Raw genomic sequence first — 13105 nt, forward strand, 5'->3', positions numbered from 1 at the left:
AAGTTAACAGACACAGTAGCAAAGAAAACGAATAAGGTGATAATATACAATAAACTGACATTTCTGAATACTTCATTAATACATTTCATGATTTAAAGAAGACAAGCTTCTGGATTTTACATCACTTCAATTTTATACGAAAATACAATGAATATGAATTGTAATTAACCTTAAAAGTTGAATTCATGAGTCAAATAAAGCTAGACCACCATGGAAAACCTGGAAGCATTGGACGGCCGTTCCGTCTTATTGTGGGACTCTTCAGCAGTGCGTACCCTCGATCCCGCCTAGTGAGATTCGAACCCAGGACAGTCTAGTGCTTCCAGGTTTTCCATGGTGGTGTAGCTTCAATAGACTCATGAATTCAACTATAAAATTACTAAATTCTGCACAAAACCCCTTCTAAAAATTACATTTGAGTTTGTGTGACTGCAAATTACTTTAAAGACTGCTTCATATTTGTAACATTTTCTGGTACTTCATCTTCATAAAAGAGTAGTATGTACGTGTCAGTCAAAGTATTCAGTATTCATCTTATCTAAATTTGAAGTATAATAATTCAAATTAAGGATAAAGAAATGTTAAAAATTAATTCCTTTGATTCTGATTTAGGTCTTTTCAATAATATCTTCCATTTATTATTTTCTAGAATAGGCCAAAAAAGGGAAAACTTAATTTAATAGAGAAATAGATTTTTTGGCAATTCTATCTAACCATTAATTTGAATTTTTTATTTCTTGATTAGTTCTTTATGACAAAATAATATTATTTGGACAATCATTGATCTAGATAAAAGTTACAAGTTGAGTATAACTAACAAGATACAGTATTCAATTTTAAAGTCTGGCTATACAGCTGCCAAGTCATTATCAAAATGAATTGATATGCATTCACAGTATTATTACTTACTTACTTACGCCAGTAACTCCCAATGGAGCATAGGCTGCCAACCAGCATTCTCCAACCCATTCTGTCCTGGGCTTTCATTTCTAGTTCTTTCCAATTTTTGTTAATTTTTCTCATGTCTGCCTCCATTTCTCGGCGAAATGTGTTCTTTGGTCTTCCTCTTTACCTTTGACCATGAGGATTCCAAGTGAGGGCTTGCCTTGCGACGCAGTTTGCTGGTATATTATCAGGTTCTACTTCTTTGCCACTCTTCATTTGTCTGTTAGCCATCCTGATACCTTCGATCATTGGTGGAGTGAAATCTATGGGAAGGTCTGTCGGTGCTGTTTCGATGTGGGGCGGATTCAGTGGGGTTAGTCTACTGAAGAGTCCTTCAAAGTGCTCTACCCAACTGTCCCACTGTTCTTCAACCTCACTGTTTGTCTCACTTTCTGTGTTCTTGACTAGTCTCTACGGTTTACCATAGTTCCCTGTTAATTTCTTTGTCGTATCATCTAGTTGTCTCAGATTGCCTTCTGTTGCGGCTTTCTCCACTGTCATTGCTAGGTCTTCCACGTATTTCAACTTGTCACTTCCAGTACCTCTCTTCACCAGTTTGTTCGCTTCTGTGTATTCGGTCTGTGCGTTGGCTTTCTCTACCCTTCTTCGACTGTTGTTAATTGAGGTTTTCTTGTTTTTCTTTTCGTGAATCTTGTCCAGGAATTCGATAGAGACCCATTTCTGACGATGATGTTTCTCGTATCTAATATATGACTATAAATTCCCAGTAAATAACTAAATTCAGTTCATTTTCATTCATTATTTTGAACAGAAGAGCACTTATCTGACGGTCCTAAGTCAAATGATCACATAACTCTATTGCTAATAAAAATTCAGAGACATTTCTAAATGACTCTGCTACTCACATATTGATTTTCATCCACCATCACTCTCCGTCTAATTGGAGCAAGTAATGTAGATATCGATACTTTAACTCCTGGTTTCTAAAACGTAACCAATCAAGCTTATGGAGCCGATAGAATGTAAACATTTTTTGAATAAAAATGGTGCCAATTAGAATAACTTTACAAACTGTCTCCAGTTTGCGTTGTTCTATTGGATTTTTTTCTTCAAAAATAACTATCTCAACAATTTCATTGATAATATGGAGCCAATTTTGTTTTATCATTACTGAAATATTCATTGAAGAGAAATAGGAATTCTGTTATTTAGTCATTGAATATTTTACAGTCAACTGAAAGTATATCAGAAACAGAATTTCGATACTTGAGTAGCTTTTATGTAGATATCACTGTTGTGATTTTATATCAAAAATAATAATAAAATGGATAAAAGCATTTGGTCGAAATGTTTACTACTGTCTTCCTCTCTCCATGAAATTCCTTGAAAATACGATTGTTGTCAAGTTATCTAACAATCTTAAATTTATAATCCAGGTTTTGCTGAAAAGAATGCCGAGGGATAAAAAAAGTTTATTTCTGTACATAAAAAGAAATAAATATCATAATTTAAAACTTGAGGACAGTATTGTGGACATGTTTTCAAGTAATCGCTCGGTCATGTTATTCAGAAAAGCATTCCATGATTACTAGAAAGGAATATCCTATATTGTATGCTTACCATAATACATCAATATAACCTGTCCTTATTTTCATGTAGAGGTTTCCTCTGAAATAATAACATTAAAACAAAAACATTGAACAAATATTTGAATAGAAATATTCATAATTATCCTTTGTAATTCTTCCACACTTAACGTTCATTTTATCAATCATTATTGCTGAGAATTTATGTGACATTATGACACAACGTATGTACACCATCTTTTAAATGATTTACGCTATTAAGTGTAGGTTGTAAATAGCTGAAGGGAAACTGTAAAATAAATGAATGAACTTTAATTTTATGGTCGAATTCATGAGACGATTAAAGATAGATCACCACGGAAAACCTGTAGGCACTGAACTGTCTTTCCGTCCTCGAAAATGCACATCTACGATCCCGTGCGCGAGACATTAACACCGTTAGACGCTGGCTCAATGGTTTACAGGTTAAGCGTTCCCACACGAGACCCAAGTTACAAGGTTCGAGTCCCGAGAACGGGATCGTGGATACGCACTATGAGGAGTCGCATACTAGGACCGGACGGCCATCCAGTGTTTCTAGTTCTCTAACTTTCATGAATTCATGAATTTAACTATTTGAATAATTACAAGGTTGTCGTATACATGAACAGATTAACTGTGTAATAATTTCTGTTTACACACTCAAATCTCTCATTCTACTATTTGTTAAAAGACTGTGATGACCACATGAATAGTCGATCAATGTGTTTCTGGGAAAGAAAGATGATCATTTCCACCATAATACCGTGGTTTCTCAAAACTAGTGACAAAGTACAATATCTGCCCATCTATATTAACCTTGTTGTAATTAGTAAAGTCGTAATGGATTTAATGTTATACTCTGTGAAAGTTAATAATTGCATCGTGTAAAACTATAGTGTTCCTTGTTGTTTATTATAATATAAAATTGGTTATAATTGTACCAAACAGTTGTCTACTGCTCATGATTTTCAATTGTGACTTAATTAAGGTTGGTCTGCATTAGAAAGTATTTTCAAACTGGAAGTAACCTGGAAAGAAGTGTATATACATACATATGTATCATAGTTTATTCTTAAAGGTTTCTGATATTATATCCGACTTATTTTTATAACAGGATTCATGTACATTACCAATGTCTTTCAAACTTTCTATATTAACTAATCTCATAAGTAATTAATTATTCATAAATATTAGTTTATATTAATCATTACTTACTTTACATTGACAATATACATAAAGAAAATTCGGATTATAACATTTGACTATCCTCATTTAGTTCTTGTCATCTTCTTGAATAGCTATTCACTTTGATGTTTATACGTTTAAGAATTCATACGATTAAGTGTAATATGAGCTAGTTTTTTCTTTATTTCTATGTAATTAGCAGACAAAACGAGACTTGATTATATGAAGAATGTGTAAATTTTGTGTACTGGTGAAATGTTTCAGTTTCAAGTTCCAAATGCGGGATCGTAGATGCGCATTGCTGAGGATTTCCATACAATGACGAAATGACTGCCTATTGTTTTTTAGGTTTCATTGATGATTTAACAATGACAGGGTCGCGATCTTTATAAAATTCAACAATCTTAACAACCCCGTAGTAAAATATATATTTCTTCTTTGATCTAAGAAAACACTCAACTAAATAAAGCTAACTTATATTGTGTATACAAATAATATTATAAATGATGAGAAAGGTTTTGAGTCCATCTAAATGCTTTTGGTATCAAAGTGTTCCTTGAATTGGATAGTCTGATTATTGAACATTTAATATTGTTTTGACCGACATCAATAACGTCTGCTTTCTGTAGATGTCTACCTGAATATGGGCTAATGATGTTGTTCAGAACAATACTGGAAGCCCGGAGAACTCAACAACATCGAAAACTGATATTTTTTATTTAATTATTCTTTCAGTCTAATTGCATATCAGTGGTTAATTTCACTCATATTTCTTTTCTTTAAACATTTTAAATAGTTAAATCATCATAGTGAAATCAATAGAACAAATGCACAAAAAATTACTATGCGTGAATTAATGCAAATTACACAGCATACTGTAAGTTTTGTGTTTTGTTTTCCTTCTCCTCGCTTTGAATTTTGTTGCCATTCACATTTGTTTATCTTCACTTTTTTTCATTTGATACTAATTAAATTGACAATCGATTGATCAGTGGATGGTGATTTGAATCGAATGTTATCGACGAAGTTGTAATGTGTCCACTAGTCTAGGTGAATTAACATTGCGTGCGTTATGTTCAGATAAGACGGTGGTTAGAGGTAGTCAACAGGAAACCCTGGGCCCAGGTTTCATGCTATTTTGCATTCGTCAGCCAGGTGTACATATAATCTTGAGGGAACTGATCCTGCCAAACGAATTCGATCCCGTATCACTCAGCTTCACAGCCAGATACGTTACCACTGGGCTATCCCGGTCGCGACTGACCTCCTGTAGGACTGATATGTATTCACAATTGATTGATCACTGAATGGTTATCAATGTTATGTATTACAAACCCTTCTTAGTGCACATCGAATGTTATCGGCCAAGTTGTAATCTGACTGGACATTGCGTGCACTACGTAGAGGTAAGATGGTGCTAAAAATCATTTAATATTAAAAGAATTAAGATTATAAATGTTAATATATTAAAACGGTTGAATATATCTGTTTTTTCTTTGTCAATTAACAGTATGAATGAATTGATGTTTTAGCACTGGACAGTAAGGTTAAATTATCAAGTATAGGAATAGATGAAAATAAATCTACATAGACCCTTCATGAATTATATTTCACTAATTTTGACGAACATATAAATGTAGTTAAAATCAAATTCTTTATATAAAAACCTTAGTGACTGAAATTAAAAGTAATCTAAACATTTCATTCAGCACTCTGGTCTTAGTTTCTTCAGGGAAAGTTATAGCAACTATCCTACAATCGATTTCGAGTATGGTCAATTACGGTTAAGCCTTTTTGTTAAGTTACTTAACTGACATTATCATTTGAATAATAACAACTTGTATATTCTTTGTACTGTTATGACCACTAGAGCAAATGACGCTAGTCAAAATGTTGGTTGCTTAAGTATCATTATATGACTCATACTCCTCCCCGTATATGTATGCACGCAAATCCTATTATCAGCCTTTGTTTTGTTTTGCTGTGCCCTTATTCATTTTCACTACAGATTGCCTGTGTAATTGCTTGCGCTGACTGCTCACTGCTCGCTGATATTGCCTCATGTGCCTGTAACCTTCTGGTCTGAGTCATTTGTTAATAAATTGTAGTTGCCGCTTCTCTTTGCTTTCTGATTTTACGCACCGTTAAGATTTGTATTATAACGGTTATCGAGGTGAACGATTAACGAAACACGGCACTACAAATTAATTAAAAATCGAGATTGTTTACATGGTGTTAACAAAACTATTATCATTCAATGGTTGTCCATTTATATTACAATGTTGACTGTGGAGGTTTTGAGGTCTGAATATAAGTAATAGATTTAATTTGTACTTGGTTGTTAATCAACACTTGCTTTGATTTCAATTAATTGCAATTCATCCAGTCTATAAAAATTATTTGAGTTTGTTTATGAATGTAGAGCATCTGTTATCAATAATGACATCGAATTAGATGATTGTCTTGCTATACCATAAATGAATTGAAGTTCAAATAGAACCATTCTAATAAGTAATAAAACATTACTTAGATACACTTCATTATTATATATAACTTCCTACATACATGATAATGACAAGTTGTTACGCCTCTTGTAAGTTATTCGTTACATTTAGAAATTAGAGTTAGTACATTTTAGATGTATGAAGCATTCTATCAAGATTATTCGGTTAGAAGATAGCTTACATCATTTCGCGATGTAGGCTGAGCAACTATTGAAATCCAGAAAGCATCAAAGCGCTATTTTACATAAGTTTACAGCTGGTTAAAGTGTGTAGCCCCAACTTTATTGGAAATCAAACCCAGCTCCTTTTTACTCTCTCAGTGGATGGTTAACCTTTTTTTTCAGTAAACTCTAAATAATGAACAACTGTCACTCACTTTAGTCAATGATAAGTCCCTGATATGGTGGAACACAGCCTGTCACAATATCTGAGCAAAATTTAGTGGATTACTAGTAAAGTTAGTCACAAATATCCGGTAAATTCCGTATAACAAAAATGTTAAAACATTTTCTTCTAAATTTCAAAAAATTGTCTCATCTAAAATCTTTCTAGCGCTAATCATGAACTGATGATATCCAAGATTTATACTGATCAGTAATAAAGTTCTGTTACATTAATGATAGCCCTCAAGTGCTCTGGTACGGCCGAGTATGGGGAGAGTACTCTGTCCCTCTCCAAATGCTCTCACACGGCCACGCGTATATAGCCTCTGCCAAGGAAGTCCTACACACTGCCTTCTCGTGGCATTAATGTTGTCTACGAAACTAAGAGGATGAATAGCGATTGTCCGGTGCTTTAACCGGGTTCATAGACACGGAAAATTCGCCTAGGGGAGTTGGAAAACCCTGATTCTAAACCAATGGTACACATGGGCTCCAGTATCCTGAGGAAACAAATGACGTATGAATCAATCGTTGGTCACCGGCTACCATGGGACTGCATCTCCTTACGATGCTCCACTGCCTTGTGGATCATATCTTTAAGTGAAATGCTCCGGGTATGGCCCGCTAATAAAACCACTTGCTTCAGTTTGGGCACCCCGGGCAGTATCACAGCACTCACATAAATCGAATGAGATTTGTGTGGCACATTTGTACCAATATTTATGTGTTTAAATAATAAATAAATAAGACTAATGATAACATGATATGCATCAATCTTTAGTTTAAAATAATGGATTAAATTAGAGCAGAAATTTTTTGTTTAATTAATGTATACATTTACAAGAAAACATAATCATTATAATTAGATTTATTTGTATACTATATTCTATGCATCAATGCTAAATGAATAAACAATATTTATGGCTATAGATATCCATTACCAAGGTTGGACTTGATAATTTCAAATGAGTTGAACATTAGATAGATAGTTAATAATAAATATATTGTTTTTATATCCCAATGAGTAGGAAAATTGTATTTCTGACGAGGGGAGTAGCCGTTGGGATCTTCAGTATCGTCGGTCGTTGCAAATTTATGTCCCATATTGAGACGATCATCTTTGCCAGTACCATCAGACCATGAATCTGGCTCAGATATGTAGATGACACATTTGTCACTATTAAAAAGACTCTTCTTAGGAATTTATCCAAACACATAAACACGCTCTCAAAATAAATCAAATTTTTTTCGAAAAGGATGATGAACATAGTGAACTACCATTCGTAGACTGTTTAGTTAAAAGTAATTCTAATGAAACTCTAGATCTAGCCATATACCGAAGACCGACACATTAAAACCGGCATATTGATTTTAACTTTGTACATCCATTCAGTGCGAAAATCTCCCTAGTCCTAAATGTCTTTAGAAGAGCAATCAAAATCAATACCTCAGAAAAAGACAAGCTGAAAGAAAAGGAGAATATAATTAACATCCTACCTTCTAATCATTTTCCTAAAAATATTATTAAAATCATAATAAAACAAAACAATCCTAATGAAAGACCTTAGATTGGTACAATATTTTAACCTTACCGCCAAGGTGCAACAGAAGAATTACAACAGATATTAAAAACTGACAAAATTGAAGCATTCTATGAGACAACTTACACCCTAGGAAACACTTTAGTTAGAATTAAAGATAAAATTTCGTTCACTTCTACTCAAAACCGTGTCTACATATTAGACTGTGTCGATTGTGATGCATTTTATATTGGAGAGTCTTCCCGTGAGATCTGGACTCGTGCCAAGAAACATTTAGGTTATACAAAAAGACCTCCTAATAATCTTGTAGAATTTGGAAATTTTCAGGTTTCAATCCACATGCTTTTTTCAATAATCACCAAATTGCTATTAAAAATATCAAAATAATTTGGAAAGGTTTATCTAACCAAAAAAAAAGAAGTGGGTAGTCCAAGTGTTTCACAAAATGCCCTCTGCCCTCAGTAGGAAAGAAGGTCTGACTATTTATCTAAACTGAACTGTTTATTCAAACAACCACATTTGACTTTATCTATTTTCCACACAATCTCCACACACACACATACCTAATTTTAATCCCACAACTCCATATTACAAATACATACATTTTTCATACCCACATTCTGGCTCATAAATTAATACAGTGACAGGTCATACAAATTCACATTGACCAAAAATAGTTTGGCATTGACATGATCGGACCTATTATGAATTTTACAATACTAAAAGTATACTGCATTGTTTCCTTTATACCATTTTAAACAAGTGTTCATTTAATGTTAGTTAGTTATTTTACTCTGAAGAAGTGGCTTAAATCAAGTGACAAAACGTCAGAAATACAATTTTTTCTACTCATGAAGATATAACAAAAAATATACTTATATTTATGATTATTTTTGTTGCTTAATTTGTTTTTCATCTCATAATTTGTCATTATAAGTATTAATTAATTATTAATCGTCAATGAATAATAAATATCTTAATTGAGAGTACAAATAAATAAAGATTAAACTAAATAGGTTCCTCAGAAGAAAGTTTTGTGAAGATAGTAACTCACTAAATACAATGATAGACGGTGGTGTAATTTGGTGAATTGGTTGAAGTCAAATATCAACATCGTTGGATGCAGGCTCAGTGATCTAGAGATTAAACGTTCGCGCGCGAGACCGATTGGTCTTGGATTCGATTCCCGCAGGCGAGATCGTGTATGCGCACTACGTAGGAGTCCCATACTACTTCCAGGTTTTTTTTTGATGATCTAGATTCGATCGACTCATGAATTAAGCTATTCAATAGGTTTTTTATCTATTCAATGTGTTAAATCTGTTCAATGCTTATAAAATAATGAATCCTTTCATTATAATTATAATTATTATAATTATTTCAGCTTACATGAACATTACGTTTCCGTGTCAACCTGTTATTTTTTCTGTACTGAATATATTCATAGTAAAGTGACTATACTATGATAAGTATTCTTAAAGTTTCAATATCAGTAGTAGTTGTAGTAGTATAGTAAGAAAAGAAACTCATGTATTTTAAACTAATTTATCGTTTTATAAAACAAATCACACAGTCATTTTGCAAAATATGAAAATTATACATTAAATACATTATTTGTATAACTTCCTTTAATTATCCTTTACATACTTCATCATTCTTCCAATTCTCTTGTTATTCTGATTGTTCTCCATTTTTCTTCCTGTTTTCTTGATTTTAATCTTTTGCTGGTAAGCAATCCACTTCCTATTCCTGCTTTATACTTTTTATATCTGTCTGTATAAGTAGTGAACACCATAGTATGAGTAGTAGCATTGGTAGTAGTAGTAGTAGTAGTAATAGTAGTAACATTATAAGATGAATATTTTCACAGTTCTTGTTGTTTGACAGTAATTCCAGGTCTAAAATTCTTCATTAAATCCCAACACATAAACTAATAATTTGGAATGTTATAATTTCTATAAAAAAAATTATAATTTTCTTAGTGTTTCACTACAATGTTTCGGTATATTTTTGACTTTACGGTAGTTTCTTTTTATGCTTCTTGTATCATACAGACCATTGTTCAATTTCCGGTTATTATTCATGCATTTTTCTCCAAAAGTCCCTGTAAATAAGACATATATTATCACAGCTTCAATTTATTTAATAAACTATATATACTACTTATTCTCTACTTAAAAGCATCGTAAATGAAAGTAAACAAAAAAAAATTTGTGAAATTTCACACAAAGTTATGTTCCGACGTGAGAAGAATTACAAAAAACACCAAATATGGAAAGGTATCAATGGAACTATATTGTAACAAATCAATAACAATGTGGTTAACTTCATGTTAAAAGAAATAAGCCGACATGATTGTAAAGACTGTATATACATATTCACAGTAAAATAATTTTATAAGTCCTTACCACTGGTATATATTCAATGTGTAAGAATGATATAGAAGCTTTTAGAAGTATACCACCTCTCCTACAATTAGGTTTGTTCATGATAATTTTTGTCAAGCCCTTCAACCAACTGAATTAATAGATGGTGTCATTTGAACAGTGATAACTTGCCTATATCTTTGTATTATTATTATTATTGTGATCATGCCTGTATGATCATGTATACTTGATCACATGTGAAAGCCTACGCACATATCACTCTCTAGCTTAAATGTTAGCTTCTTGATGAACCATTCGCTTTTTCATATATGTATAGGCTTGAATCTCCCTAATTGATTCGACTCTGACTTCGCCTCTGTATTCGCTTACTCACGCGTTTTAGCTTTTCTGTTCAAATTCCCTGGTATGCTTGTAGCTTTACGTTTTATGCTATTCAAAAATGAACTGTAGTTAACGCTTTGTGTCGCCTTCTGAATTCATACACCGTTGTGACTTATTTAATATCGGTTACTATTTTTGTTTCAGCTCTGAGATGAAGGCTCACCTAGCCGACGAGTCCCAAATAGGACGAGACGCGGATCCTCGATTCCACTGCTAACCAGTAATCAATTTTTCTCACCATTCATATTGTTTCACCGAGATAATACTGTTATTTAATTGGTCTCCTGAGTGGTCTGGTTCTCTATGTATATAAATGATTATCTGAAATATCATAGAGATCTTGAACTGCAGATCATTGATCTTTTGTTATTCTTTTTCGTTCTGGGATAGTTAGTGTTGGGTCAACCGTCAAGCATAGAGTATTAGTCTTCCTCGTTTTTGCCGCATATTAACTGCATAAGGTGGTCTGTGCGTTTAACTATCAGTATCTTTCTATTTCTAGATGGCACCTAATCTTTTTATTTGGTTAGCAAAAAAAATTTGACGAACATGAATGGGCTAAAATAAATGGACATAAACCTTATTTTCTATTTGTTATAAAACTGGTTGAAATGTTAGGTTGTATTGTATACATTCACGTGGTAAAACTCGCTTGCAACAGTTAGGATTTTGACATTTTCAGATTTGAATAGTTATCATCATTAACGATTAATAATAGTCGCAGTATGTAGTGACTCGATAGAAACTTTTGATAAGTAATGCTATCGCTTGAACCACGACTGTCTTAGACTAGATACCAGATAAGATCGTGGGTTCTCACTGATGAATTGTCACAGACTAGAATAAAACAGCTATCCAATCCCTTTTTGGTTTCAATGGTGATTTAACTAAATTCAATCCTTGATGTCAAACACAAGTATACAAAAGGAGTCTCTTCTAGTTATCTTGGAAAGTACGTATGATGTGAAAAGAGAAACAAGAAGCCTTGACAAACAACAGAAGCTACTCTTGGTGACGTTAGTTGATTTAATTCAAAGCTTGTAAAATACATTTATTTTTGTCCCTAGTTTATCATACAGACCATAAGCTTTCGTTTGACGTATGATTCACTGCCATAGCTTTTTTTCTTCTTAAGCTATTGTGATTTAAACGTACCCTATTTTTCTATCATAATACTCAGTTCGGACATAATTGTACTTTTATAATTGTTTGTTCGTTGAGGTCATGCTAGTCATCCACTCATGTTTTTTTACACTAATCTGAATCGGAACCAGATCGGGGTGTAAATCAGAATTGGGAATAAATCGAGTAGTGTTCCAGTTGACTCGTCTTCTCTCTTGACATCTTGTCAACCAATCACATGCTGGAATAGTTTTCGTCTCTCTACTCCAAGTACTTAGTCTCACTTCGAACTCAAGCATATTAACCTCAAGATTAAACCATTCAGCCATCTTGTCAAGGTCTTAATCTAAATTAAGACAAGCTATCTTCTTCATATTAGTAGGAAGACAGATCAAGGACGTAACAATGTATCTCAAGTTATTCAAAACTAGAATGAATAATTCTTTAAAACAGTAAAACAGAAATTTTGAACAACGCATTGGCTTTAAGTTTTAAGTTAGTTTATCTCAGTGAAGAATAGCATTTTAACAATCATTCAACAGCCAGAATTCCACAAGTCACTTACACATATATCACTCACAGTCAACCTTCAACAAGTTACTAATGTGCTGTATACGTTGTAATTGTGTCTTGGATATAGGCACAATAACACTTGCTTCAACATTGTAAATAGGAAATGTGGATGAACACTTATTGTTAGTTTCAAGTTTTCTGTCGACTAATTACATCCAGTTAAAATTTAAAAAAAATGTACAAGTTTTTTATGGAGACAGGCAATAGTATCTATGTTATATCATGCCCACTTATTTTTTATATACTATATATGATTTTTTCATTAGTGTTTATAATATAAACTTGATTATCATGGTAACCAAATACTAGAAATATTAAACTCTTTCTGTTGACAACAGTTTTAAATAATGCATATTGTTTTCTGCCATTATTACATAAATAATAAAGTGAAATTGAATCCAGTGTTATGTTACCTAGGGTATGAAAAAACAAATCAACAGAAGTTTTAAATCAAAATCTGATGTAATTCAATTCAATGGTATTACTGATAGTGTATTAATATCAAACTATAAATGA

At 32.7% G+C, this 13105-nt stretch overlaps 1 protein-coding gene across 1 annotated transcript in view; it reads left to right on the plus strand.

Moving 5' to 3' along the window:
- Smp_125490 (hypothetical protein) overlaps positions 1-13105 on the plus strand; it is a gene marked incomplete at both ends in the record, with an annotated part of 86901 nt that overhangs the window by 37726 nt on the left and 36070 nt on the right. Inside the window, one exon of the mRNA XM_018796289.1 lies at positions 4495-4575. Within this exon, the coding sequence (XP_018650516.1) occupies positions 4495-4575 (81 nt within the window). The remainder of the gene's footprint in view (positions 1-4494; positions 4576-13105) is intronic.

The sequence above is a fragment of the Schistosoma mansoni genome, chromosome 2, assembly GCF_000237925.1.
Source record: "Schistosoma mansoni strain Puerto Rico chromosome 2, complete genome".
Taxonomy (NCBI): Eukaryota; Metazoa; Platyhelminthes; class Trematoda; order Strigeidida; family Schistosomatidae; genus Schistosoma; species Schistosoma mansoni.